Source organism: Urocampus carinirostris, chromosome 17 (genome assembly GCF_059441175.1).
Source record: "Urocampus carinirostris isolate Australia breed hairy pipefish chromosome 17, RoL_Ucar_1.0, whole genome shotgun sequence".
Classification (NCBI taxonomy): Eukaryota; Metazoa; Chordata; class Actinopteri; order Syngnathiformes; family Syngnathidae; genus Urocampus; species Urocampus carinirostris.
Genome location: NC_142365.1, coordinates 3,706,761 through 3,731,531, shown reverse-complemented (window position 1 = coordinate 3,731,531; position 24,771 = coordinate 3,706,761). Strand labels below are relative to the sequence as shown.

At 42.7% G+C, this 24,771-nt stretch overlaps 1 protein-coding gene across 1 annotated transcript; it reads right to left on the bottom strand.

Moving 5' to 3' along the window:
• Positions 1-22,825, bottom strand: arhgap35b (Rho GTPase activating protein 35b). Its single transcript, XM_088320632.1, has 7 exons — positions 22,345-22,825; positions 8,827-12,727; positions 5,906-6,047; positions 3,977-4,054; positions 3,775-3,906; positions 3,482-3,587; positions 1-561 (listed from the first exon to the last, which is right to left on the bottom strand). Exons 2-7 carry the CDS (start codon positions 12,544-12,546, stop codon positions 147-149), a joined length of 4,593 nt encoding a protein of 1,530 aa, XP_088176758.1. The 5' UTR covers positions 12,547-12,727; positions 22,345-22,825; the 3' UTR covers positions 1-146.
• Between the last annotated feature and the right edge of the window lie 1,946 nt (positions 22,826-24,771).

Here is a 24,771-nt window from a genome sequence, read left to right as displayed (position 1 = left end):
TCCAGTGGCAGTACTTTAATGAGGAAAAATAGCTAGAAAAAAAGCATGGTGGCCACAAAAGTCGAATTCCAGGCAAACCTCAAAACCACCAGCCAGAGGTTCCTGGTCCACCGAGAAGTTCAGGGGGACATCCTGGCGTCTTCATCTCACAGTGTCTCCTGTTCCGCAGGGGAGTGGTGAGGGTGGGCATGCTGATGCAAGGGTGGGAGCAGGGACTGCAGGGGAGACTGAGGGGTAGTGGGTGGCGACGGCTGCTGCAGGGGGCTGAAGTGCGCCCCCGTGTGGGGCGGAGAGGAACGGTAGCAGGAGTAAGCCGAGCCGCCGCCCAGGGTGGTGGTGGGCGAGGCCGGTAGCCCTCCCAGGCCGGTGGGGGAGTCGATGAGAGGCTGGTTGTAGAAGAAGAATGCACACTGGTGGATGAAGGTCTCGATGATTGTCTGGTAGGTGCGCGTGGCCGTCAGAGCGTCCATGGTGGTGAAGTCCGGACGCATGAGGGTGGGCCAGAAACAGATAGACAGGTTCTCGCTGGTCATCAGGTTCAGCCTGCTCAGTTGACTCACCCTGAAGAAAAGACATTAATACCGATGTGAATCACCTGAGCCCGCTCCTTTGGCGACAACTTCCCCTGACTCCGATTGGCTCCCAATTAGTACTCGTACCCAGTCCTGTCTGTCCCCTGTTGTCAGTCTGTCTGCGAACCTTAGTGTATACTAGGCAAGCCTTTTTCGACCCTGACACCTAGCTGTCCCGTTTTTCTCCCATTTGTCTCCGGTTACGACTTGTTTTTGATCCCGACCACGTATGCTCTCCCGTCCTGGCTTATGACCCGTTTTTGATCTCGACCACGTATGCTCTCCCATCCTGGCTTACAACCCGTTTCTGACCCCAACCAAGTTTTTGCTCTCTGTCCTGGCTATCAACCTGTTTTTCCGTCCTGGACACCGCCATCGCTCGCTACGGAAGATCCACTTCCGTGTTCAGATCACTATCTGAGCACGAGAGCAACTTGCTTCCCGCGCCAAATTGTGAGTGCAGCCCTTCTTCTTTCCTTTAATAAAACTTGTGAGAAACGTAACGCAATTGGGTCCCGTTTCTGTTCTGGTCCTGACAAATACGTAATCTTTGCACTAGTCTAAATTTCATATAGCGCTGTTAAGGTGTAGCATGCATCCGCCTGTTCGGCACGACCCGTAGGGGGCGATGACGCTTAATAGGGCAATGCCATACAAACTAATGCCAGCTACAGAAGAAATCCAATGGCAAAAAAAAGCCACCAGAGCAGGCGTGACAAAGACATTTTATACTGTATTTTTTCATTCGTGCGAGGTCTATCGACTCAGACTTCCAAGAATTATGGCAACAATTCCTAGCATTTACAACAGCTACATTCCTAACTTAAGCACTTTTCAAACTTTGAAAACCAACATTAAAATTCAAGCATTTTCAAGGATTTCAAGCACCTGTACGTAGCCCGATTTTTCTTCATTTCATACCTTGTCTATCGAATCAGACTGTCGAGAAGCATTTTGAGTCATTCTGTGCATCGTGTTACATAGTAAATGGTCATGTAGGGATTAAGGCAGCAAAAACAACCCGAAGAGCCATTTGGGAGCCCGAAGGAGTCGGCTCTTTTTTGTAACGACTCGAAAGAGCCAGTTCTCGAGAAACAGTCGGGATCCCAATCCCTACAAGCAAATGCTGGGTTTCATATTTGCTCGGAACATTTTAAATTGTTTGACATACGTTTTAAAGTATAAGAAATAGTTAGTTACTCTTACGATAGAGCACAGGTGTCAACCAGGCGGCCCGCGGGCCAGATCAGGCCCGCTAAGGGATTGCATCTGGCCCGCGAGACAACATTTAGAGAAGTGCAAGAGAAAAACAAGCTGCAGGTTGAAATCTGTCATCTTGATGTTGCCAGAGAAAGGCGCCTCGAACAAAGACACTGTACTTGTATTTCGCTCTCTCGCTTTCTTTTCCACCCCTTTTCTCCCACTCTGTCTCTGTCTCTTTCACTCTCTGTGTCTTTTAACCTCTTTTGCTCTAACTTCCTTTTCCCTCTTTTCTCTTTCTCTCTTCCTACCCTTCGCACTTTCTTTTCTCTTTTCTCTCCTTCTGTCTTTCTATTTCTCTTTGGATTTCTTTCTTCCTCTCCCTTTCTTTTTCCCCTCTCTCACAACTTTTTATCTTTTGTTTCTCAGGCTCTCTCTCTCTCTCTTTTTCTTTCTTTGTCCCGCCCTCTCTCCTTTTCCCTCCCTCTTTCTCTTATTACTTCATCTCTCCTTTTCTTTCTCTCTTATCTACTTGATCGGCCCTCAACAGAATGTTTGTTCTATCGTGTGGCCCCCGAGTTCAAATGAGTTTGACACCCCTGCTATAGAGTAATTCAGTTACTAAATGAGTTACTTTTTGGAAGAAGTAGTGACTTATTTAAAGTACCGTATTTTCCACACTATAGGGCGCAAAGGGTTATAGGGCGCACCCCCAAAAAATAGTTTTTGGTCCTTTATCTTCCATACATAAGGCGCACCGGATTATAAGGCGCTACAATGGGAACGTGGACAAAACAGTCAGCTAGTTCAGTCCAACTTATTACCCCCTTAACATTCCGAAAGCTTGCAAAGAAGCAAATACGTGTCGTAGACACGTGCGGATGCGGTGTCCGTACGATGTCACTCAAATGCATCGTTCCAAATATCATTCGGAAGGTGAAAGTCTTGGGATTCAAGAAATGCCAACCATTCCTTAGTTTCTATTTTCTTTTTCGCTCGCAACTTTACTGTGCATATGACAATAAACACTTGGAATTGAGTTTAATTTAAAAATAGACTCATCACAGAAATATCTAGATCACTCTGAAACAAGATACTGGGAAAATATATAGCCGGAGTAGCTCACCGAAGTCGTTGCGTTCAATAATAATGTGCAACCTCTTATATCCGTGAGTGTAGTAAATCCAGGAGAGTAAAATATTTACAAATATAGAATGGTAAAACATGTTTTCTTTATGCCGTAGACAACCAAACTTGCTATTCACATTCATCTTTTTCGGCCAATTGCAGGCTTTGTTTTGCCGCTTTAGCCTATGCGAGCCTGTAAATGATAAAAAGGATCCGCCCCCTTTACCTCCGAATATTTTTAGCCAATAGTGATCGATTCAAATGATGATTGACACATTGGCTGGGAAATGAAACGCCGGTATATAAATCCCAGCATACACCGCGGACGACTTCGCCTTCGGGGAAAAATCTACTCGGCGGCTGCTTGCCTTAGTTGCAAGACTTTGCGACTTAATATTGATCCATATATAAGGCGCACTGTATTATAAGGCGCATGGTCAGTTTTTGAACAAAATAAAGGCTTTTAGGTGCGCCTTATAGTGCGGAAAATACGGTAACCTGCCCAACAATGAAAACAAGACAGTAGGGGCCACAATGGCGGTGGAGACATCGTACACACATCTTCCTCAATGTTAACTTACTTGTGTAAGTGGCTCACGACGTATTTAAAGGAATCATAGTTCTCCCTGGGGAACCTCCTCAGAACATCCTTCATCGTATACAAGCGCTGCTCCCTGTCAGTGATTTCTAAAACACACAAAAATAACATCTCAGATTTAGGATCCCATCCCTCAAAACATTGGTTCTCAAGAAGCTTCTTTGCAGGATCAACAGACTGGAGAACCTGAAAAGCCGCCCCGCCCTTGCCCTCAGACAGGAGTCGGGCTTTCAAGTTCCAGTGGAGACCCTTCCCCACCCAGCAATGTTTGCTTACTGAAAGCATCCAGGAGGTCCACCTGCAGAGCGCAAGGCACCAAGGGCTCAGGCAGCTCGGAGAAGAAACTCTTGAGGGCTCCGGCCACAGTGTTTATGGAGAAGTCTTTCTCCACCAGGTCCAATCCGTGGTCTGAGAGAAGGCGGTATGGAAATAAGAATGGTTAGCAAAGCCATGGGGCGAGCTTGGGCGAGGAACTCACCCTGTTCAAACTGCCTCTGCATGCTTTCCATTTCGGACTTGTTGCCGCTTACGCGATACAGACCTTCTGTGTTGAGACCTGAAAAAAGCGGGAGAGATAGATGTTACCAAAAACATTTCATTAAAACTGATAAATTAAGATGACCAAATTACCGAATCAATATAGCCGTCATTTGAATAGAAAATGTTAGTGTCGTCTGCAAATATGACTATTTTCAATAGTTTTGAAACATTCAAAATAGCGTTAAGATATAAATCAAATACCTTTGGACCAGTGTTCCCTCTAAGCTCAGCGCACAAGAAAATCTAGCCAGCGCACAAAAATCAGGGCTCAAAATGACTAATTAAGAAGCGACTCAAGTCAAAGTGACAGTGCATGAAGGGAAAAATACACGGGTTCCCCTGACGTTGTGTCCTAAATGCGGTATTTTGAAGTCGAGTCGAAGTATACCGAAGTTGAGTAAAGTTAGTAGAGTTTGTCGAGAACCGGCTTCTTCGGCTCAGCTCACTAAAAGGATTCGGCTCTTTCGGGTCCTAAACGGCTCTTTAGGTTGTTTTTGCTTCTTTAATCCCAACATGACCCAATATGATGTAAAATTATGCAAAAAATGACTTAAAGGAAGGGGGGATAGAACAAAAAAGATAAAAATACCAAAATGAAAAAGTAGTGAAAAGCTGAGAAAAAAAAGAAACAAAAGGAAGAGGAAAAAAAGAAGGAAAAATTTAGAAAAAAGCCAGAAAAAAAGAAAAGAAAGAAATGTAGGAAAAAAGTAAATAGAGAACAAAAAGAAAAGAGTAACAGCTCGGAAAAAAATGAACACAATGAGATTTTCTTTAAAGGAATTTTTAAAAAGTAGAAAAAAACTGGGAAAAAAGAAGAAAAAGTTTGTGTTGCATTCAAATAATTTCCAATTATATCAAGTGAATCTTGGAGCCAACATTGTACTTCCACTAAAAAATGTGATAAAATACAGTTGTGAATCGTGCAACCGACTCAATAAGCCCCCAAAAATGTTAGTATTATGCGACAAAAGATACCAGGAAAAAAAAAATGGATATCTTGTGAAAGAATTGTAAGAACAAACGACGTTTGTAGGCCGTACAACCTTTGCAATCGTACATGAGTCAAACCATGCAAAAATGAAAAATAATTTTGCATTGCCAGGAACTCAGCAAAATTTCAAGTTTTGGATATGTTTGATAATGATTTAGTTGCCACACTTGGGGTTGCTGTTGCTCACTGTTGTTTCAAGCGTTGCTCACCGACTGTGTGAACGCTCAGACCCGTAAGGAAAATTACAGGGAACATTGCTTTGGACCCAGGATAGAACCCTGTGGTACTCCACAACAGATGTCCAAGTATTCAGATGACAACGCTCCCATTTTTACATTTTGCTTCCTCCCCGTCAAATAACTTTGAATCCATTGCAAAGCCACGCCCCCGATGCCATAACTTTCCAGTTTTTTTAATAGTATATTATGATTAATGGTATCAAATGCTTTTTTTAAGTCAATAAATACCCCAATAATACCATCCAGCCATTATATGCACCGCTTATCCTCTGTAGGGTCGCGGGGGTGCTGGAGTCCATCCCAGGTTGTACTCGGGCAGGGGACACCCTGAACTGGTTGCCAGCCAATGGCAAGGCACACAGGGACACAGTTCGCTCGCTCATTCACACCTAGGGATGATTTTTGTTAGGCCAATCAACCTGCCATGCATGTTTTTGAATGTAGGAGGAAACCCCGGAAGAAACCCACGCAAGCACGGGGAGAACATGCAAACTCCACACATGAGGTTCGATCGCATGACCTCAAAACTGCCGTACACGCGCTAACCACTGCGCCGCCCGATTAGTCAACATAGTCCACAAAAATAGATAGTAGACTAAAGACAATTCTAATCATAACAACTTGTAAAAATACCCACCTGTGGTCTCGATAAAGCGAACACACTTCTCGATGAAGAGAGGAATGGGTCTATCGAGTGAAACCACACTGACCAAGGGAACCCCAAAGTAGTTGCTTTCCACGGGTTTGGGGATTGCCGGGCGGGGCTTCGGCCTGGATTTCTGGGAGGACAGAAAAAAACACAGATCCGCATGAAATAACAGGAAATTGCTCAACTTGGGGTCGAAAAACGATAGATAGATGTCGAGATAGATAGAGATAAATGTCTAGATAGGTGTCTAGATAGAGATAAATAGCTGTCTAGATAGATAGAGATCTAGATAGAGATCTAGATAGATGTCTAGATAGATAGATGTCTAGATAGATAGATGTCTAGATAGAGAGATAGATAGATAAATAGATAGATGTCTAGCTAGATAGATGTCTAGATAGATAGATGTCTAGATAGATAGAGCTAGATGTCAAGGTAGATAGAGATAGATGTCTAGATAGATAGAGATCTAGATAGATGTCTAGATAGATGTCTAGATAGATGACTAGATAGATAGAGATAGATTTCTAGATAGCTGCCTAGATAGATAGAGCTAGATGTCGAGATAGAGCTAGATATCGAGATAGATATAGATGTCTAGATATATAGATAAATGTCTAGATAGATAAAGATAGAGGTCTAGATAGATGTCTAGATAGATAAAGATAGTTTTTATCGACTATTTTGTCGCGTACTTTGTAGCGTTTTACGTCACATATTTTTTCATATTTTTATAGACTATTTTGTTGCATATTTCGTCATGTATTTGGTGTCACATATTTTTTAATGTTTTTATCGACTATTTTGTTGCGTATTTCGTCATGTATTTTGTAGTGTTTTGTGTCACATATTTTTTTTGCGAATTTTGTCGACTATTTTTTTGCGTATTTTGTCAAGTATTTCGTAGTGTTTTACGCGCGTATTTTTTCATGTTTTTGTCGACTATTTTGTTGCGTATTTCGTAGTGTTTTAGGTCAGGTATTTTTTCATGTTTTTATCGACTATTTTGTCGCGTATTTCGTAGCGTTTTACGTCACGTATTTTTTCATTTTTTTATCGACTATTTGGTTGCGTATTTCGTCATGTATTTTGTAGTGATGTACTTCACTTATTATTTCATGTTTTTGTCGACCATTTTGTTGCGTATTTCGTAGTGTTTTACGTCACGCATTTTTTTATGTTTTTATCGTCTATTTCGTTGCGTATTTCGTCATGTAATTTTTTTTATCGGCTATTTTGTTGCGTATTTCGTCATGTATTTTGTAGTGTTTTACGTCACGTATTTTTTCATGTTTTTATCGACTATTTTGTTGCGTATTTCGTCATGTATTTTGTAGTGTTTTGTGTCACATATTTTTTTTGCGAATTTTGTCGACTATTTTTTTGCGTATTTTGTCAAGTATTTCGTAGTGTTTTACGCGCGTATTTTTTCATGTTTTTGTCGACTATTTTGTTGCGTATTTCGTAGTGTTTTAGGTCAGCTATTTTTTCATGTTTTTATCGACTATTTTGTCGCGTACTTCGTAGCGTTTTACGTCACGTATTTTTTCATTTTTTTATCGACTATTTGGTTGCGTATTTTGTAGTGATGTACTTCACTTATTATTTCATGTTTTTGTCGACTATTTTGTTGCGTATTTCGTAGTGTTTTACGTCACGCATTTTTTTATGTTTTTATCGTCTATTTCGTTGCGTATTTCGTCATGTAATTTTTTTTATCGGCTATTTTGTTGCGTATTTCGTCATGTATTTTGTAGTGTTTTACGTCACGTATTTTTTCATGTTTTTATCGGCTATTTTGTTGCATATTTCGTCATGTATTTTGTAGTGTTTTGTGTCACATATTTTTTTGTTTTTTTCGACTATTTTGTTGAGTATTTTGTCAAGTATTTCGTATTTCAGAATTGTGTCATGAATGGCAGCTTTTATTCTATTGTGTCCGCCTAAAATGAATAGCACCAGTGCAGCCGCAATCCGTTATCCCCGGTTGAATATTGTTAAAATTGGTGCAGGGGCCTATTTTCAGATTTTGCATGTCCCGAGGGTTCTGGTTTCCATTACCACAATAAATAAGGGATTACAATACATTGATCTCAAACATTAGCGTGTGAAATTTGAGATCTGCCTAAATTTATACTCGAGCAGGCCCCATTAAAATTACCGTATTTTCCGCACTATAGGGCGCACCCCCAAAAAATAGTTTTTGGTCCTATATCTTCCATAGATAAGGCGCACCGGATTATAAGGCGCTACAATGGGAATGTCGACGTCAACTGATTACCCCCTTAACATTCCCAAAGCTTGCAAAGAAGCAAATACGTCTAGGGTTTGTTTTGGCGCTCTAGCCAATCCGAGGCTCCGAATAACTTCAGCCAATAGCGATCGATTTAACGGATGATTGACACATCTTTTTCGGCCAATTGCAGGGTTTGTTTTTGCCATCTAGCCAATCCGAGGCTCTGAATAACTTCAGCCAATAGCGATCGATTTAACTGATGATTGACACATCTTTTTCGGCCAATTGCAGGGTTTGTTTTGGCCCTCTAGCCAATCCGAGGCTCCGAATAACTTCAGCCAATAGCGATCGATTTAACGGATGATTGACACATTGGTTAGCCAATGAAACGCCGGTATATAAATCCCAGCATACACCGCGGACTACTCCACGTTCGGGGGAAAATCGAGTCGGAAGCTGTTGCGTAAGTTGCGAGACCTTGCGATTTAATATTGAGCCATATATAAGGCGCACTGTATTATAAGGCGCATGGTCAGCTTTTGAAAAAAAATGAAGACTTTTAGGTGCGCCTTATAGTGCGGAAAATACGGTACACTTCCAATTTATGGTGGGGTCCCCAAACTATCAAGTTAGAGACCCATGATTAAAGGATGGGAAAGTTCTAAACACAAACCTTGGCAGTCCGTCGAAGACTTTTCAGAATATTCCTCTTCTTGGGGTCCTCATTCTCCTCGATAACCAGACTTTCGCTTTTCAGTGTGCCAAAATCATCTTCCTTTGACTTTGTCAACGCTCCCATCTCGTCGTCGCTGCCTATGAAGCTCGTGCGGAAGTTGCTGAATTTCCCGAGACGCTTGGATCGGTCGCGGTACAGACGAGGCTTGACGGCGGCTGCCGAGAACTTCCTTCTCCGCTCCAGAGAACTGCTGTCCACGTCACTGTCGGAGCCATTACCGTTAGAGTGCATCCTGTTGGAGTTGCGGATGGTGATGATCTTTCCTTGGGTGCTGTCGTGCGGCACCGAGTAGATGATCTCATCGTTGCTGGGACGGGGCTTGCAAACGGCGTCGATGGGTTCGGCGTAATCGGAAGGGTCGTAGCCCACGTCGCCCCCAGGGACCCAGGTGACGGCGGACGGCAGAGAGCGCCGGTGGCCGACCGTGTCTATGTACGGGTTTCGGGCAATCTTTCGAAAGTCGAAAGTCACGCCGGGTTTCACTCGAACCTGAGGGGACATCTTGTTGTTGAGTTTGCTTTCCAGATCTCTAATGTCGGATATTAGAGAGATGTCGTTGGAGTCCAGGTCGGGCATGTTAAAGCCCCCGTGGTGGGACGTGAGGGTGCCGTCGTAGTAAGGGGGAGATGGCTCGACGTCGTCCTCTGAATCCAGGAACATGGTCACGGGGCTTGGAGAGCTACAGCGCGGGGAGTACACGTTTTCATTGATGCAGGCCTCAGCAACATTATCGTACATGTGCGTGGCTTCCACAATGTTTCTCTTCTCGACCACCTCCATTAAAAAGGAATGGAACATCTCAATCCTGTGCAGACCTCCTACGACTCCGCCGGATCCGCATACCACGCTGTTAAACCGACCCTCGATCTCATGAGCGAGGTCCTCCCCTTGAATCTGCTGCTCCCGGGCGTATTCGCTCTCCATCAACTCGGCTTGGCTGTCTCCTACCGCCAGCAGTTGAACCGGGATAATGTCCTGAACCTCGCATAAGAAGGCACAAAGCGTCTCCAGGGACGCCTTTCGGGAGACCGAGTACACAGCAAAGTAGCCGTGCACCAACCGGCTCTTCCGCAGGGTGAAAGACGCGTGATAGGAGAGAATGGACAGCTCTATAGCAAGCTTATGTCCGGCGACAGTCTGTTCCAGCAGGACAGAGGTGCCACTGTTGGACATTGGCCTGCAGTGCTGATGCATCAAGAAGGGGGACAGCAGCTGCTCGACGTCGTAGGAGTCGCCACACATTAGACACATGACAATGCGAAGATCTGCCTCCGGGGTCGGTTGGTGAGGAGACTCTCGCATACCCTGGGGCTCGGGGAGCAGTGGCGGGGAGTTGCTACTGAAGGATGTACTCCTCCGAGTGTCCAGGAGACCCCTTAGCACCTGGTTGATTTGCAACTCGCTTACGTTATGTCCATAGCCGACACCTGGGGAGGCGGGATCCAAGAAGCTACACTGCAGTCTCCTCGCGACTTGCTGTCCTTGCGTTATCAGGTTCAAAGCGGTTTCTCCTACGACGTCCACGTAAGAGCCGACGCCTCTCTTGGTGACTAAAAGCAGCGACGTTGGCAGTTGTGCCAGCTGGCTGTCCCTCCGACCTATGGTGGATTCCCTAAGACGCTCCAGGCTTTCGATCACATAAGAAAGGGATTCTTTTGAATTGTAAAGGCACAGACAGCCGTGAGGGGTGAACGTCGGAGTGTGGAAAGAATTGACAGGGAGACGCACGTTTCCCTCAATAGGTCTCAGCGTCAGCTCGTACATCTTCCCATCTAAGACGTACCAGTCGTCGTTCGTGCAGAGAGCCCTAATCTCGTTGGCAAATTCTCGGGCCAGTCCGTCCTTTCCTAGTATGACCAGGTTGATTCTGTCAGCTTTTGTGTCGCCGAAATGAGCTTTCACATCGAAAAAGGGATAAAACGTAGGGAAGCGGGATGCCAGGAGCTGCTCAATCTTGGAGTCCCCACAGTGGGGACTGCTGGGGCACGTCTCCTTTGTGGGGTGATAAACAAAGTGGATATGCTTCAATACCAAAGCGTCTCTTTCGGCGGGAAGCTTCTGCAGCGCCTTGAAACGCTGCTCTTCTACCAACACTTCCTGGATGGCCCCCATTTTCTCCTTACTGGGCTTGGCGTCCACTTCCAGTTCATAAAAAAGCTCGGAATACTCCAGTAACAGCTCCTGAAAGTCTTCTTTAGCACGGTCAATGATCTCCTTTTGGTGACGGTTGTAAAGGTCCAAGTACTCCTGTTCTTCGAGCCACTGATAAAACTCTTCATTCATAATAAAGCTGCGGGCTTCTTCCCAAGGTCTGCCTGGTGTGACAAAGGGAGAGGAAGCAAGCTTGTGCTTAAACTCCAATCGCATCTCCGCACGCCGGCATTCGTTGCGTAAATGCTCCAGGTGGGCGTTGAATAACTCCTCCGCTTCGTCCGTCTCCAGAAGATCCGACGGGATCCGCTCATCTTCCATGTTGTCGATGTGAGACGTGTCTTCCCAAGGGGAGTCCTCCAGAACGACAAACCAGTGAGCAAAGTGCTGCTTGGACTCTAGAACCTTCTGCACCCCTGACCAGCTCAGCTGGTCTATCTCATCGAGGTCAGGCACCAAAGAGCTAAGTGCAAGAGGAAGTGTGCTCAGGTAAATTTTACGCCGTCGCTCGATGTGTTCCTGCTTCAGACGGTAAACGTGCTGCTGGAACAGTTTCTTGCATTTAGCGGTTCCTTCCAAGAAAACATATTCTTTGTATTCCGGGGAGGTGTTCATGCGTCGGCTGGTGATCAGCCAGCTTTCGTTGTGATTCTTCACTATCCGGTTGATGAGCCACTCGTAGCGATCCTTAGCGGATGCTATTTGCTGGCTTTGGAGTTTTAACGCTTCGAAATAAGGGATGATCTTGGGTTTGCCTCTGCTTTTATCAATGAGTTGAACCAGAGTAAGAAAGGCGAGGTCAACGTTGATGTTGGAACGGGCTGACGTCTCCACCACAGGTAGACTCTTCTTGGTGATGGCAAAGGTATGTGCGTCTTTGATGTAGCGTTCCACTCCTTCGTCACATTTCGTGAGCACCAACACGATGGGTTTCTTGGTTTTGCTGAGCTGACTGTAGAGGTTGGTGACAAACTTCAGCTGGTCGTCAAAGTTGCGGTTCATGCCCCGGCTGACGTCGACGCAGAGGAGGAAACCGTCGACTTGAAGCTTTCCCTCGGGCATTTGCTTTTGCTCAAAGTCCTGCTCCAGGCCCAGTTGATCCGTGCAGAAGTACATGAGTTTCTCCGCCGATGCCAGCTTGGTGGCGGCAGCCCTTTTAATGTAGGGCTGCATAGCGGTGCTGCGGTGAGGCTGAAAGGTCTGGTCGTCGATGAACTCCGTCTGCTCCACCACGTGCATCCGACATTCGGGCCCTTCCTCCAGAAGCCGGGAGACCTCCCCCCAAAAGAGGAAGTGATCGTTGTTGACCACCCGACCCCCGAAGTCACTGGTGCTCAACACCGAGGTGTGATCCAGGTAAAAGTCGTCCGCGCTGGGCCGGACGTACCTGTTACAGAGGCAGGACTTCCCGACCCCACATTGTCCTTTCTCTTTCTCCGTTCCCGACAAGCCAACCACGATGAGGTTGTAAATGGGGGAGCGGACATCTTGCTTTTTCGCCATCATAATCTACCCGCGATCATCCTGCCATAAACAGGCACTGTGTAAAAAGTCGCCTCGAGGGGTTGTCCATAGAGTTTGCGCTCAAATTTCAGGTCCTTCTGCAGGCCATCGAGTTTGAAAAGTAGAAGAAGCGCAATGCCATGTGATGTTACGGCTCTTGTTCATCTCTTTTGAAAGTCGACTCCTGGAAGGGGAAAGAAGGAAAAACAACTTCAGTCATTCTGATTGGACGAAAATGTCACACCGTGTCAACTACTAACTTCTGACTTGAAAATGAAACAGCATGCGAGACACTTGGGCTCTGTAATGACCCGATACCTTAAAATCTTGATTAAATAGTCCAAAGGACTAACAATCGAAGTTTCTTTGTTCCATTTGAGCAACATTCTAGCCTCAATATACGATTATAAATTGCAATGTCAGGAATACACTGGCTATAGTCACATGGTCTCTGAAAAATCATAATTGAATGCAGGGGTGTCAAACTCATTTTAACTCGGGGAGCCACACGATGGAACCGACATTCTCTTGGGGGCCGGACTAGTGGATTAGAGGGAAAGAGAGAAGGGGAAAGCAAGAGAGAGAGAGAGAAGGAGAAAGCCAGAGATAAGGGGAAAGCGAGAGGGAGAGAGAGCAAAAAGCGCAAGAGAGAGAAAGCAAAAAGCGAGAGAGAGAACAAAAAGCGAGAGAGAGCAAAAAGAGAGAGAGAGCGAGAGAGTGAGAGAGAGGGAAAGCAAAAAGCAAGCGCAAAAGAGAGTGAAAAGTGAGAGAGAGAGAACAAAAAGCGAGAGAGAGAGCAGAAAGTGAGAGTGAGAGAGAGAGAAGCAAGAGAGAGAGAGCGAGAGAGAGCAAAAAGCGAGAGCAAGAGAGTGAAAAGTGAGAGAGAAAGAGCGAAAAGTGAGAGAGTGAAAAGTGAGAGAAAAAGAGCAAAAAGTGAGAGAGCAAAAGAGAGAGAAAGAAGGAGAAAGCGAGAGATAAAGGGAAAGCGAGAAGGAGAGAGAGAGCAAAAAGTGCAAGAGAGAGAAATCAAAAAGCGAGCGCAAAAGAGAGAGAGAGAAACAACTACAACAACGGTATAACATTTTTTCGGGATGTCGAAAAATATCCAGACATTGCTGTAAGTTAGTTTTTTTTATTGTGTGCAGCTTTTTCCGAGGACAGGACATTACTGCAGTACTTCTTTCCACCTCTACCAGCAGGTGGTGCTGTGAGAGGTCACCCAGCATCTACCCCAAAGAAGAAATCCGGCTTCCACTTCCTAGTTTGTCTGTAAACATTCTATATTGTATCTCCAGCACGCTAAGAACTTTGACATTTTTATTGTTTAATATCTCGTGCATCCATTCAACAGGGTTGGTGTAAAGTGTCAAAAAGAGGAGAGACGTTTCTTTTGAAACAAAAGTGGAATAAGAAAGCGCGATGCGGTTGGGAAAACGGTCCGATCGCTTTTTTCCGGCCACTTTTTAACACAAAGGAGGAAGTCGCCTAACTCTTGAAGCCCATCTTCCGAAAGTAAGTCAAACTTCACTTTATTTATCTTTATAGAGCATATTATTTTAGGAAATGTTTACTTTTTTAGTACGAAACAATACAGGTTACTTATACAAGCCTTAAACATACTTAAATGAACCTTGGCACTGAAGCTACTTACGAACAAATTCAACTTACAAACTTGTTCGTAAGTAGGGCAGCGTCTGTACAGCATATGAAAAAAACGTTTGCCCACATGACACCTAAATTTTTTTTTGCAATGTTCCCCTGTTCTTCTCCAATCTTAAAAGTATTTTATGGCCACGAGCACGAATCATTGGAGCTATGGAACAAATTATTGTTTTCAGGACCCTAAAAATGACTGTTGTGGCCATTGCAAGATTCATTGGGTTTGTACACCTTTAATGGCCAAATTCAAGCACTTCTCAAGGCCTATTTTCCAATTATTCCAGGACCTTCCAGGACCTGTTGGCTTTGATGACTAAAATAAAGTCACTATCTTGCTGCTAGAACATACTTGGTGCTATTTTGTGCTGTTCCTATCTATGATCTTTAGGTGTCAATGGGCTGCTATAAACTGACATGAATTCTGCCATTCTGCTTCAACAACGGACACTTGTTTACAAACTTGGAAAGGTGTTGCGTAATAATTGAGTTTAATACGGAAGACAAAAAAATAAAGTACTGGATTTATAAAAAGCAAAAGCAAAATTTGGACTCACTTAATGATATTGATAGCTTTTTTGTTTTATTGATTTTAATTAGAATTAATTCAATAGTTTTTTGGGTAGTTTTCAGAGGATCTGTGTCTAAATTGGTTAAAATACAACTGTAAGTAGCTTCTTTTTTGCATTTTATCATTAACTGGTAACACTGAAGATTTTTTTTTTTTTTTTAAAGTATTGTTTACATTTTCAGGGATTTTCTGTTGTTTGAATTGAAATCTGCTCAGTGTCTAAAGAGCTAAAATCGTACGTATTTTACAATTTTTTTTGTAGATCTATGAATATTTAAAGTTGTATTTTATGTGTTTTTAGGCAACCCCTGCAAAACATAAGGAAGAATTGGGTGAATTTTTTATTATGATTGGTAATATATCATTAAAAAAAGTGCCGTCTGGAGCAAAAGAAATCTCCTCAGTGGACCGAGTCAAACTAGACTGATTTCTAAATAGAGCTGTCCTCTTAGGTGCGACCAGTAGGGGGCGGTGATGCTTCAGATGACAAGACACCAGGGCAGGCGTGTCGGTGTCATTTTCATGCACTTTTTCATATATATATATATATAGTATATAATATATATATAGTATATATATATTTCTTTTTTTTTTCTTTTTTTCATTTATTGCATGGTCTATAGCAGTGATTTTCAACCACTGTGCCGCGACACACTAGTGTGCCGTAAGAAATTATCCAATGTCACTTTCTAAAATTTTATAAAACATTTATGAATAATTTTCTGCAAATATGATGTCATTGTCAAGTATCTGTGCTGTAAAAAATGGGGGTATCATCATTTATATTGCAATTAAACATACTGTTCAGTGTCATTTTATAACATTTTTGGTTAGTGGTGTGCCGCAAAATTTTTCCAATGTAAAAAACACTGCCCTGGCTCAAAAAAGGGTGAAAAACACTGCTCTATAGAGTCAGCCGAGTAAGCAACATGGCGACAATTACAAGCATTGTCAAGCATTTCCCCGATCTTGAAAACACAACATTGAAATTCAAGCGTAATCGAGGATTTCAAGCGCCTGTTCCAACCCAGCTAGCAGCCACAGGGGCGAATATTAGCAGCTCACATTGCTCAACTGGGCAGGGCCTGCCATCCAATAATAAACCCAAGCAATCCTAAACACAACCTGAGGTAGCTCATCCAAAATAATCGACCTCTAGAGGAGGGTTACTGCCGGATCATTTGGTGACCTATTCTGATAGGCGGAGGGAAGAATATCTTCTGGACTAGTCTTAGGTTTCACGAGTGGTAAAACACCCAAGTGAAAAGCCAGCAATTTAATGAACAAAAGGAAATGTACCTTAACCCAAAATTCGGTCGATACACCTATTAGCCATAAAATGTACTTGTGTCTGCACGGATAGGGTTTTTAGAATCAGCGCCAGATCCATTACCCATGAAACGGACAACTTGTATATTAATCAACACAAAAACTGTGTAGCTCGCCAGCCTCTCTCAAAATCGTTTTCTTACAATGAAAAGAATAGGCCTCCAATTTTCATTGTACTTTGTATAACCCTAATTTCGGTCAATACACCAAAATGTACTTGTATGTGCAGTGATAGGGCTTTTAGAATCAACGCCAGATCCATTACCCATGAAACAGACAACTTGGAGCTAGTACTGATGGAAAACAGCTACATATGTGACTCTCGTATTTTAATCACCACAAAGGCCTTGAAGAAAACGCGGTTATCCGAGGCTAGAATGTAGCTCGCCAGCCTCTCTCAAAATCGTTTTCTTACAATAAAAGGAATAGGCCTCCAATTTTGTCATACTTTGTATCACCCTAATTTCGGTCAATACACCTATTATTAGTCACAAAATGTACTTGTTTGTGCACGGATAGGGTTTTTAGAATCAGCGCCAGATCCATTACCCATGAAACGGACAACTTGTATTTCAATCATCACAAAGACCTTGAAGAAAACGCGGTTATCCGAGGCTAGCGTGTAGCTAGCCAGCCTATCTCCAAATCGTTTACTTACAATGAAAGGAATAGGCCACCAATTTCATTGTACTTTATATAACCCTACTTTCGGTTGATACACCTATTATTAGTCACAAAATGCACTTGTATGTGCAGGGATAGGGCTTTTAGAATCAACACCAGATCCATTACCCATGAAACGGACAACTTGGAGCTAGTACTAATGGAAAACTGCTACATATGTGACTCTCGTATTTTAATCACCACAAAGACCTTGAAGAAAACGCAGTTATCCGAGGCTAACGTGTAGCTAGCCAGCCTATCTCAAAATCGTTTACCTACAATGAAAGGAATAGGCCTCCAATTTCATTGTACTTTGTATCACCCTAATTTCGGTCAATACACCTATTATTATCCACAAAATGTACTTGTTTGTGCACGGATAGGGTTTTTAGAATCAGCGCCAGATCCATTACCCATGAAACGGACAACTTGTATATTAATCATCACAAAAACCTTGAAGAAAATGCAGTTATCCGAGGCTAGAGTGTGGCTAGCCAGCCTATCTCAAAATCGTTTTCTTACAATAAAGGAATAGGCCTCCAATTTTCATTGTACTTTGTATAAGCCTAATGTCGATACACCTATTATTAGCCACAAAATGTACTTGTTTGTGCACGGATAGGGTTTTTAGAATCAGCGCCAGATCCATTACCCATGAAACGGACAACTTGTATTTCAATGATCACAAAGACCTTGAAGAAAACGCGGTTATCCGGGGCTAGCGTGTAGCTAGCCAGCCTATCTCAAAATCGTTTACCTACAATGAAAGGAATAGGCCTCCAATTTCATTGTACTTTATGTAATCCTAATTTCGGTCAATACATCTAATATTAGTCAAAAAATGTACTTGTATGTGCACTGATAGGGTTTTTAGAATCAACACCAGATCCATTACCCATGAAACGGACAACTTGGAGCTAGTACTAATGGAAAACCGCTACATATGTGACTCTCGTATTTTAATCACCACAAAGGCCTTGAAGAAAACACGGTTATCCGAGGCTAACGTGGAGCTAGCCAGCCTATCTCAAAATCGTTTACCTCCAATATTATTGTACTTTGTATAACCCTAATTTCGGTCGATACACCTATTATTAGTCACAAAATGTACTTGTATGTGCAGTGATAGGGTTTTTAGAATCAACGACAGATCCATTACCCATGAAACGGACAACTTGTATTTTAATCATCACAAAGAACTTGAAGAAAACGCGGTTATCCGAGGCTAGCGTGTAGCTAGCCATACTATCTCAAAATTGTTTACCTACAATAAAAGGAACAGGCCTCCAATTTTATCATACTTTGTATCACCCTAATTTCGGTCAATACACCTATTATTAGTCACAAAATTTACTTGTTTGTGCACGGATAGGGTTTTTAGAATCAACACCAGATCCATTACCCATGAAACGGACAACTTGTATTTCAATCATCACAAAGACCTTGAAGAAAACACGGTTATCCGAGGCTAGAGTGTAGCTAGCCAGCCTATCTCAAAATCGTTTACCTACAATGAAAGGAATAGGCCTCCAATTTCATTGTACTTTATGTAACCCTAATTTTGGTCAATACATCTAATATTAGTCAAAAAAATGTACTTGTATGTGCACTGATAGGGTTTTTAGAATCAACACCAAATCCATTACCCATGAAACGGACAACTTGGAGCTAGTATTGATGGAAAACCGCTACATATGTGACTCTCGTATTTTAATCACCACAAAGGCCTTGAAGAAAACACGGTTATCCGAGGCTAACGTGGAGCTAGCCAGCCTATCTCAAAATCGTTTACCTCCAATTTCATTGTACTTTGTATAACCCTAATTTCGGTCGATACACCTATTATTAGTCACAAAATGTACTTGTATGTGCAGTGATAGGGTTTTTAGAATCAACGACAGATCCATTACCCATGAAACGGACAATTTGTATTTTAATCATCACAAAGAACTTGAAGAAAACGCGGTTATCCGAGGCTAGCGTGTAGCTAGCCAGACTATCTCAAAATTGTTTACCTACAATAAAAGGAATAGGCCTCCAATTTTATCATACTTTGTATCACCCTAATTTCGGTCAATACACCTATTATTAGTCACAAAATTTACTTGTTTGTGCACGGATAGGGTTTTTAGAATCAACACCAGATCCATTACCCATGAAACGGACAACTTGGAGCTAGTATTGATGGAAAACCGCTACACATGTGACTCTTGTATTTGAATCATCACAAAGACTTCAAAAATGGTGTGGCTCTCAAAAAACAAACTAACAAGAATTTTTTTGATGGTTCTTTGGGTCAAAAAGGTCCCCAACCTAAGGGGTCGATGCTACGGACATCCCTCACTGCAAACAGGGACTGACGTGATTGGCCGGTGACCAGGCATGGCTTCTGTTATGTCCATAATAAGATCACAAGAATGAAATATAGGCTTCTAAGCCTCCATTGAAACAGCAGAGAGCGTAGGGAAAGAGCTTTATTTAGCCAGCTGTCCGGCGTGGGGACACCGGAGCGCTGTCGTTACCACATGCTACGTTACTCCGCTACTTTTTAAAGCGGTTCGTGGATATCAACAAAAACATGCCAGAAAACATCCAAAAATGATTCATTCGGAAAGAGGGAAATTATAACTTAAAGGCTGTCGTAAATTCAAAAACCCAAAGGTGAGAACCACCAGGAAAAGTGTGTGTGTGTCTGTGTGCGGAGTCATTGGTGTCACAATGCTATTTCGTGACAAGTAGCATCATAACGTTAATAGATGGGTTACTACGATAATTAGCGTATAAAATATGTGACTATTGTTATTATTATAGTTATTGATATCTGACCATCTGTGTGTATCCTTGAGATTGTGTTGTATTTAGACACAAAAGTGGAGCTATCGATCGAATGTAATTAAAAGGTGAAGGGGTAGGAAAAATAAGCGTCATTGTTTTTGTCCCGTTTTTATTTTATAATGTTCGAAATAAAGTTTTCATTCATTCATTCATTTATCTTTGACAGCTCCTCCTTAGTTGACAACTCTGATGCTACCAACACAATGCTAGACACATTATATAAAAGGTTGGGCGGGTTGGGATTTACCTACACCAGGGGTCTCCAACGCGATGGCCCCTGTGGACAGCTGAGGTGCCCGCAGACCTGCCCTGAGAATATCTTGCTAGTGCTTGGTCATTGGGATTTTCTGTTGAAATTATATTTTTATTGGTATTCTATTTCATCCCAATTTTTAATAATTAATGAACAATACATTTTTATTTGAGAAATTGACAAATCGATTCCTGTTAGATAGATAGATACTTTATTCATCCCGGTAGGGAAATTCACACTTCTAGCAGTATCCTTGTGTTGAAAAATAAAAAAATAGAATAAAATATATAGAATACAAAAATACCCAATATAAAGTGTTGCTATAGAGTATTTAAATAGTGCTACGTAAAATAAACACTGTAAAAAAAATAGGGTAATATGCAAATGTGGGGGCGGGGTTTATGTGGGCTTTTACTCCCCCGGGTGGAGTTAAAGAGCCTCATGGCATGAGGAAGAAATGAACTCCTCAGTCTGGGGGCAAAATTTAATTAAACTGCCAAAACCGCTCTCCAGACCAGTTAATTGTTTTTAAGGACAAAAAAAACCTAATCAAGTATTGATAATTATTTTTAAGCAACCAATTAAAAGAGTAGGATAATTTATTGATTATCTGCAACTGCTACACAAACAAATTTACTTATCTTTTTATTGATTTATTCTACACGAAATAGCACAATTTAGTTTGTTGTACCTTTTTAGCTTTGTAGCTAGCCATCTTCTTCATACGTTTCTATTTAGCAAGCTATCTGGCTAGCTTTTTTTTATACATGTTTTGAATGCTATCTTGCTAACATGTTACATTATAGCTAGTTATAAAGAATATAAAAAAATGGTGCCCTTGTGCTAATTAGTAACAAAAAGTAGCTCGGTGCTAGAAGAAGGTTTAAGACCTCTGACCTACAGAGTGCAACTAAATACAGTTACGAAGGCACCATCTCAAACACAGGAGCATGTAATTTCTCCTTATTGATATTCTCCCTACCGTATATAAACGCAACCAAGCCGAATTTACAACTACTAAATAAAACACAGAATTAAGGGGGTGAGTTTATACGCCCATATCTGGTTTTGTGTCACCAGTAGCAAATGGAAGGCAGCGCATTGGGAGGAGGCGGGGCTTGTACAGGAAGAACTGAATCAACGGGGCACAAAGTTTGTACACCTTGTTCACGGCTAAATCGAAGCACTTTTTAAGGACTTTCAAAGCCAACTTTCCAATTTCTCCAGTACCATTAATTGAAAAAAATTCCATTACAATTTACCACTGAGAAACGCTGGCGTCATTTTTTGCATGGCCCTGAAAAAATATCCATAATTGATACGGAATCATTGCACAAATACATATTTTATAGTGCCCTGTTTAGGTGAAGCAAGCACCGGTCCTCTAGGGGCAATGACGCCAGATAGGACAATACAGTACAAACTAATGCCAGCTGCAGTTAATCGCGAGGCAAGAAGAAATGCATCGGCAAAGCAAAGCCACCAGAGAGAAATGTCTGCGCCATTTTTAAGCAGACTTGTTGAGAAACGTACCAATTTCAAGCACTGACAAGCACTTTACCCAAAATTCAAGTGCTTTCCAATCCTTGAAAACACAGCATTTAAATTCAAGCATTTTTTTAAACGTGAGTACAGAATTTACAGTAAAAGAGTGCGGAGTTTTTTTTTTGTAAAATTATTTTGACAATATTGCATGCCTGGAGAAAAAAAGAAAACATTTTCGACATTATTCAGACACAAAGAAGGAAAATTTCGAGTGAGTTTTAAGACAAAATGGATATGGAGTGTCTCGCCTGTGTTGGTTTTCAAGCTCTCAAGACGGAACAAGGCAAAAAAAATGAAGGGTGCACTACTTCCTCAGGTCAGTGTTAACATTTTCTTCTATTTCTCTTAATGTTTGGCTATGCACTGTTTACATCATTGTCATTATAAGCCAATAATGTTGCTGTTCTTTGATACCCACACCCTTTACGGCGGATCTGCTTTTAGTTTCCTAGGAGACTTGAAAGAAAGGGCTCAAGGGAGGTCTTTTAGAACAGATTTATCAGAAGTTTGGGTCATCCCCTGTGCTCTTTGCGAGTTCAAAATCCATTGATGTCTTCTCTCCTTATTTAGGGTGGAAACAAATGTCGGCCTGGAGAGGGATGGGCGCCACTAGGCTGTACTTGCCCAAGACACACCACAACAGAGCAGTTTTTGGGGGTTGGATCCAATGTGAGTATAAATATGGTAATTAGTAACTAGACATCTACTTTTGAGTGTCAGTAATCTGGGTTTTTTCAATGAAGTAACGAGTAACTGTACTGCGCCTAATACTGCTCACCGGCGCGCTAAAGCCGTAAATAAGAGGAGGGCGTGCATAGCATCGCTTGTCTGCCTTTCTCTCGCTGCATCTGTCAGGCCAGCTTGCCGCAGCCTGATGTGCAAAATGCACAAAGACGCACTCGAAACGTCATTCGGTGCGTTTGGGTGCATGTGTCACTGCAAAGCTCACCTAGCGGTTGTTTAGCCGCGCTTGCTTTCTCCTTTTCGGCATCACTTGCGTCGTTGCTATTCAAAGGGGAGGGAAACACAGGAAAGGCAATAAATATCCAAAAAAAGAGAAGGATCCGACGTTAAAGCTTGCAGGGGAATCCCGATGTGCAGAGGAAATAAGATAAAAAGAGGACCAGATCGTGCTAAGCGTCCCTCCGGTCTGGCTTCACCACGTTGCTTGGTTTTCACTCATTATTTGTGTCCATTGTTGTGCACATTTCGTGCAGTGGGCCGGCCGCACACGCCTCGCGCAAAAAGCAAGCCGGTAGGAAGCAATCGCGGGGGAATTTCAGTGTCCCACCCAAAAAGACCTCCGATGCGGCGTTCAGGGGCGTCCGCTGGCCGCTCCGGAGCGCATCGCGTGTGCGAAAGTGCGATTAGAGGCGGCAGCTTTCCGATAATGGCGGCGGGGGCCCTCCTCCTCCTCCTCTTCCCTGGACCCAGTCCTCTTCTTTTTCTTCGGAGAGGCCAGCGGCAGCCGATAAAGGGGCGGTGGAAACCAGGACGCGCGCCCACCCAGCGGCGCCAGCGCAACACTGCAGCCGGGAACGAAGGTTGCTGACGCTGCCAAGCTCAACTTGGATTTTCTCGAAAGATTTTGGTCGATTTTGCAAGACTTTTTGCTGAGGTGGGATTGAGTTTTGGTCTCTAAAACTAAAGACATTTTTTTGTGCAAATGCGTCTTTTGCGGCTTCTTATTTAGACACCACACAAAAAGCCCTCAACCACTAAATAACCCCAAAAAATATTTGCACAAAAACAAAACAAATTGCAATACAGTTATACAATGCATAAACAATGTCAGGGTTGGGTAGGGTTACTTTAACTGGATTACTTTCAATTACTTTTGGATTACTCCGATACCAAATATGATAATAAAAGACAAAAGAAACTCAATATAAATAAGATTACTAAATTTTGTGCAGGCTTGGGGAGTAACGGAACACATGGAACGGCAAAAATGATGTCGGCAAGCTGTTTGGATTGATTTTCATTTTGTTTCTGTCGCATTTGATGTTCGTTTTGCCGGAGATCAAAGAGATCAAAGCCAGGAGAGAAAGCTTACCACGTGTTGTGAGTCATCGTTTTATTCATATTTAGTCTCCTTTGTCTTTTATTAGCATATTTGGTATTGGAGTAATCCAAAAGTCATTGAAAGTAATCCAGTTAAAGTAACCCTACCCGACCCTGTGTCATGTCCAGCATGGTCGCCGTGGTAACCAGCTGGCCCCGCCCCCTGGGCACCGGCTGTAGAAGATTTTCTAATTTGCGTGTGTGCTTTTTAAGGGCGGGTTGTAAATTTTGCCGGTGGCTGGTTCATTGCGTTTTCTGTTCTGCATCAATCTGTTCTGTTTGACTAGAGGAAACCTGTAGTTGCCAGTTCTAAGTAAAAGCCTGTTTTGTGAGTAGTCCTAGTCTGAGTTCCTGTTTGCTTGTAAGCCTGTTTTGTTTTGTTTTGTCCCTGAGTGTTGGACGACTTTTATTTCCTTAATAAAAGTATCTGATCGTTAACGCGAATGAGTTCTCCCTTCCTGCCTCCTGCCCCCGATCTGGTCCGGTCACGTGACACCCTGCCTGTAAGATACACCTTGTGTGAGAACCGTTACGCATCTGGGTCCTCCTCCTGTTCCGGTTCTGACAGTCTCAAATAAATAAAAAACTCTCTCTCGACCTTCGAGCTTTATGTGTCGGCCACGGATAACCCAAATTCAAGGACCAAAATGAAGTCTGATCATGTGAACCTGAACTGATTTGAAAAATTCATACTGTATTGGATTTAAGATAGGATCTGCAACCTCAATGGAAGTTTTTAAATCAAGGCTTAAGACACACTTCTATTCCAAAGCTTGTGATTGATGCCCACCTCATATTCTGTATTGTCCTGTCTTTTTCCGACTGCCTGCCCGGTGGTGATACCAAGGAGAAGGACCATTTGAGATGAGTCAGCGGACCAGCGTTTGAACTGAAGCATGTGAACGCCTGCATGGACCAGCTGGCAGAGATGGGACTAGTTTACAGGCTGGGGGCGTCGCTGCTGTCATGCACTTTCCGGACAAAAATTCAACATGTTACCTAGTGTTTACTATGTTTGTGTACTGTAATGCTAAATGTAATTCACCCTGGTCATCCTGAAAGGGGGATTACCACTTGTGAGATCCCTTCTCAAGGTTTCTCTTTTTCCTCACGCTGAGGTTTTGAGTTGTTCCTTGCCCGCATGTTGGTTTAAGATCAGGTCATTGTAATCCTGTGCAGTCCTTTGAGACATTTTTGTGATTATGGGCTATATAAATAAATTTGACTTGACTCGATTTAGCAATACGAGCGCTAACAAAACACAAAACAAAGTTTAGTTACCGTATTTTCCGCACTATAAGGCGCACCTAAA

Coding starts and splice junctions, on each gene's coding strand:
- arhgap35b (XM_088320632.1), bottom strand. CDS start 12,546: ATGATGGCGAAAAAGCAAGATGTCCGCTCCCCCATTTACAACCTCATC. Junction 6,048..8,826: donor GTCTTCGACGGACTGCCAAG/GTTTGTGTTTAG, acceptor CTGTCCTCCCAG/AAATCCAGGCCGAAGCCCCG. Junction 4,055..5,905: donor TCGCTTTATCGAGACCACAG/GTGGGTATTTTT, acceptor CGCTTTTTTCAG/GTCTCAACACAGAAGGTCTG.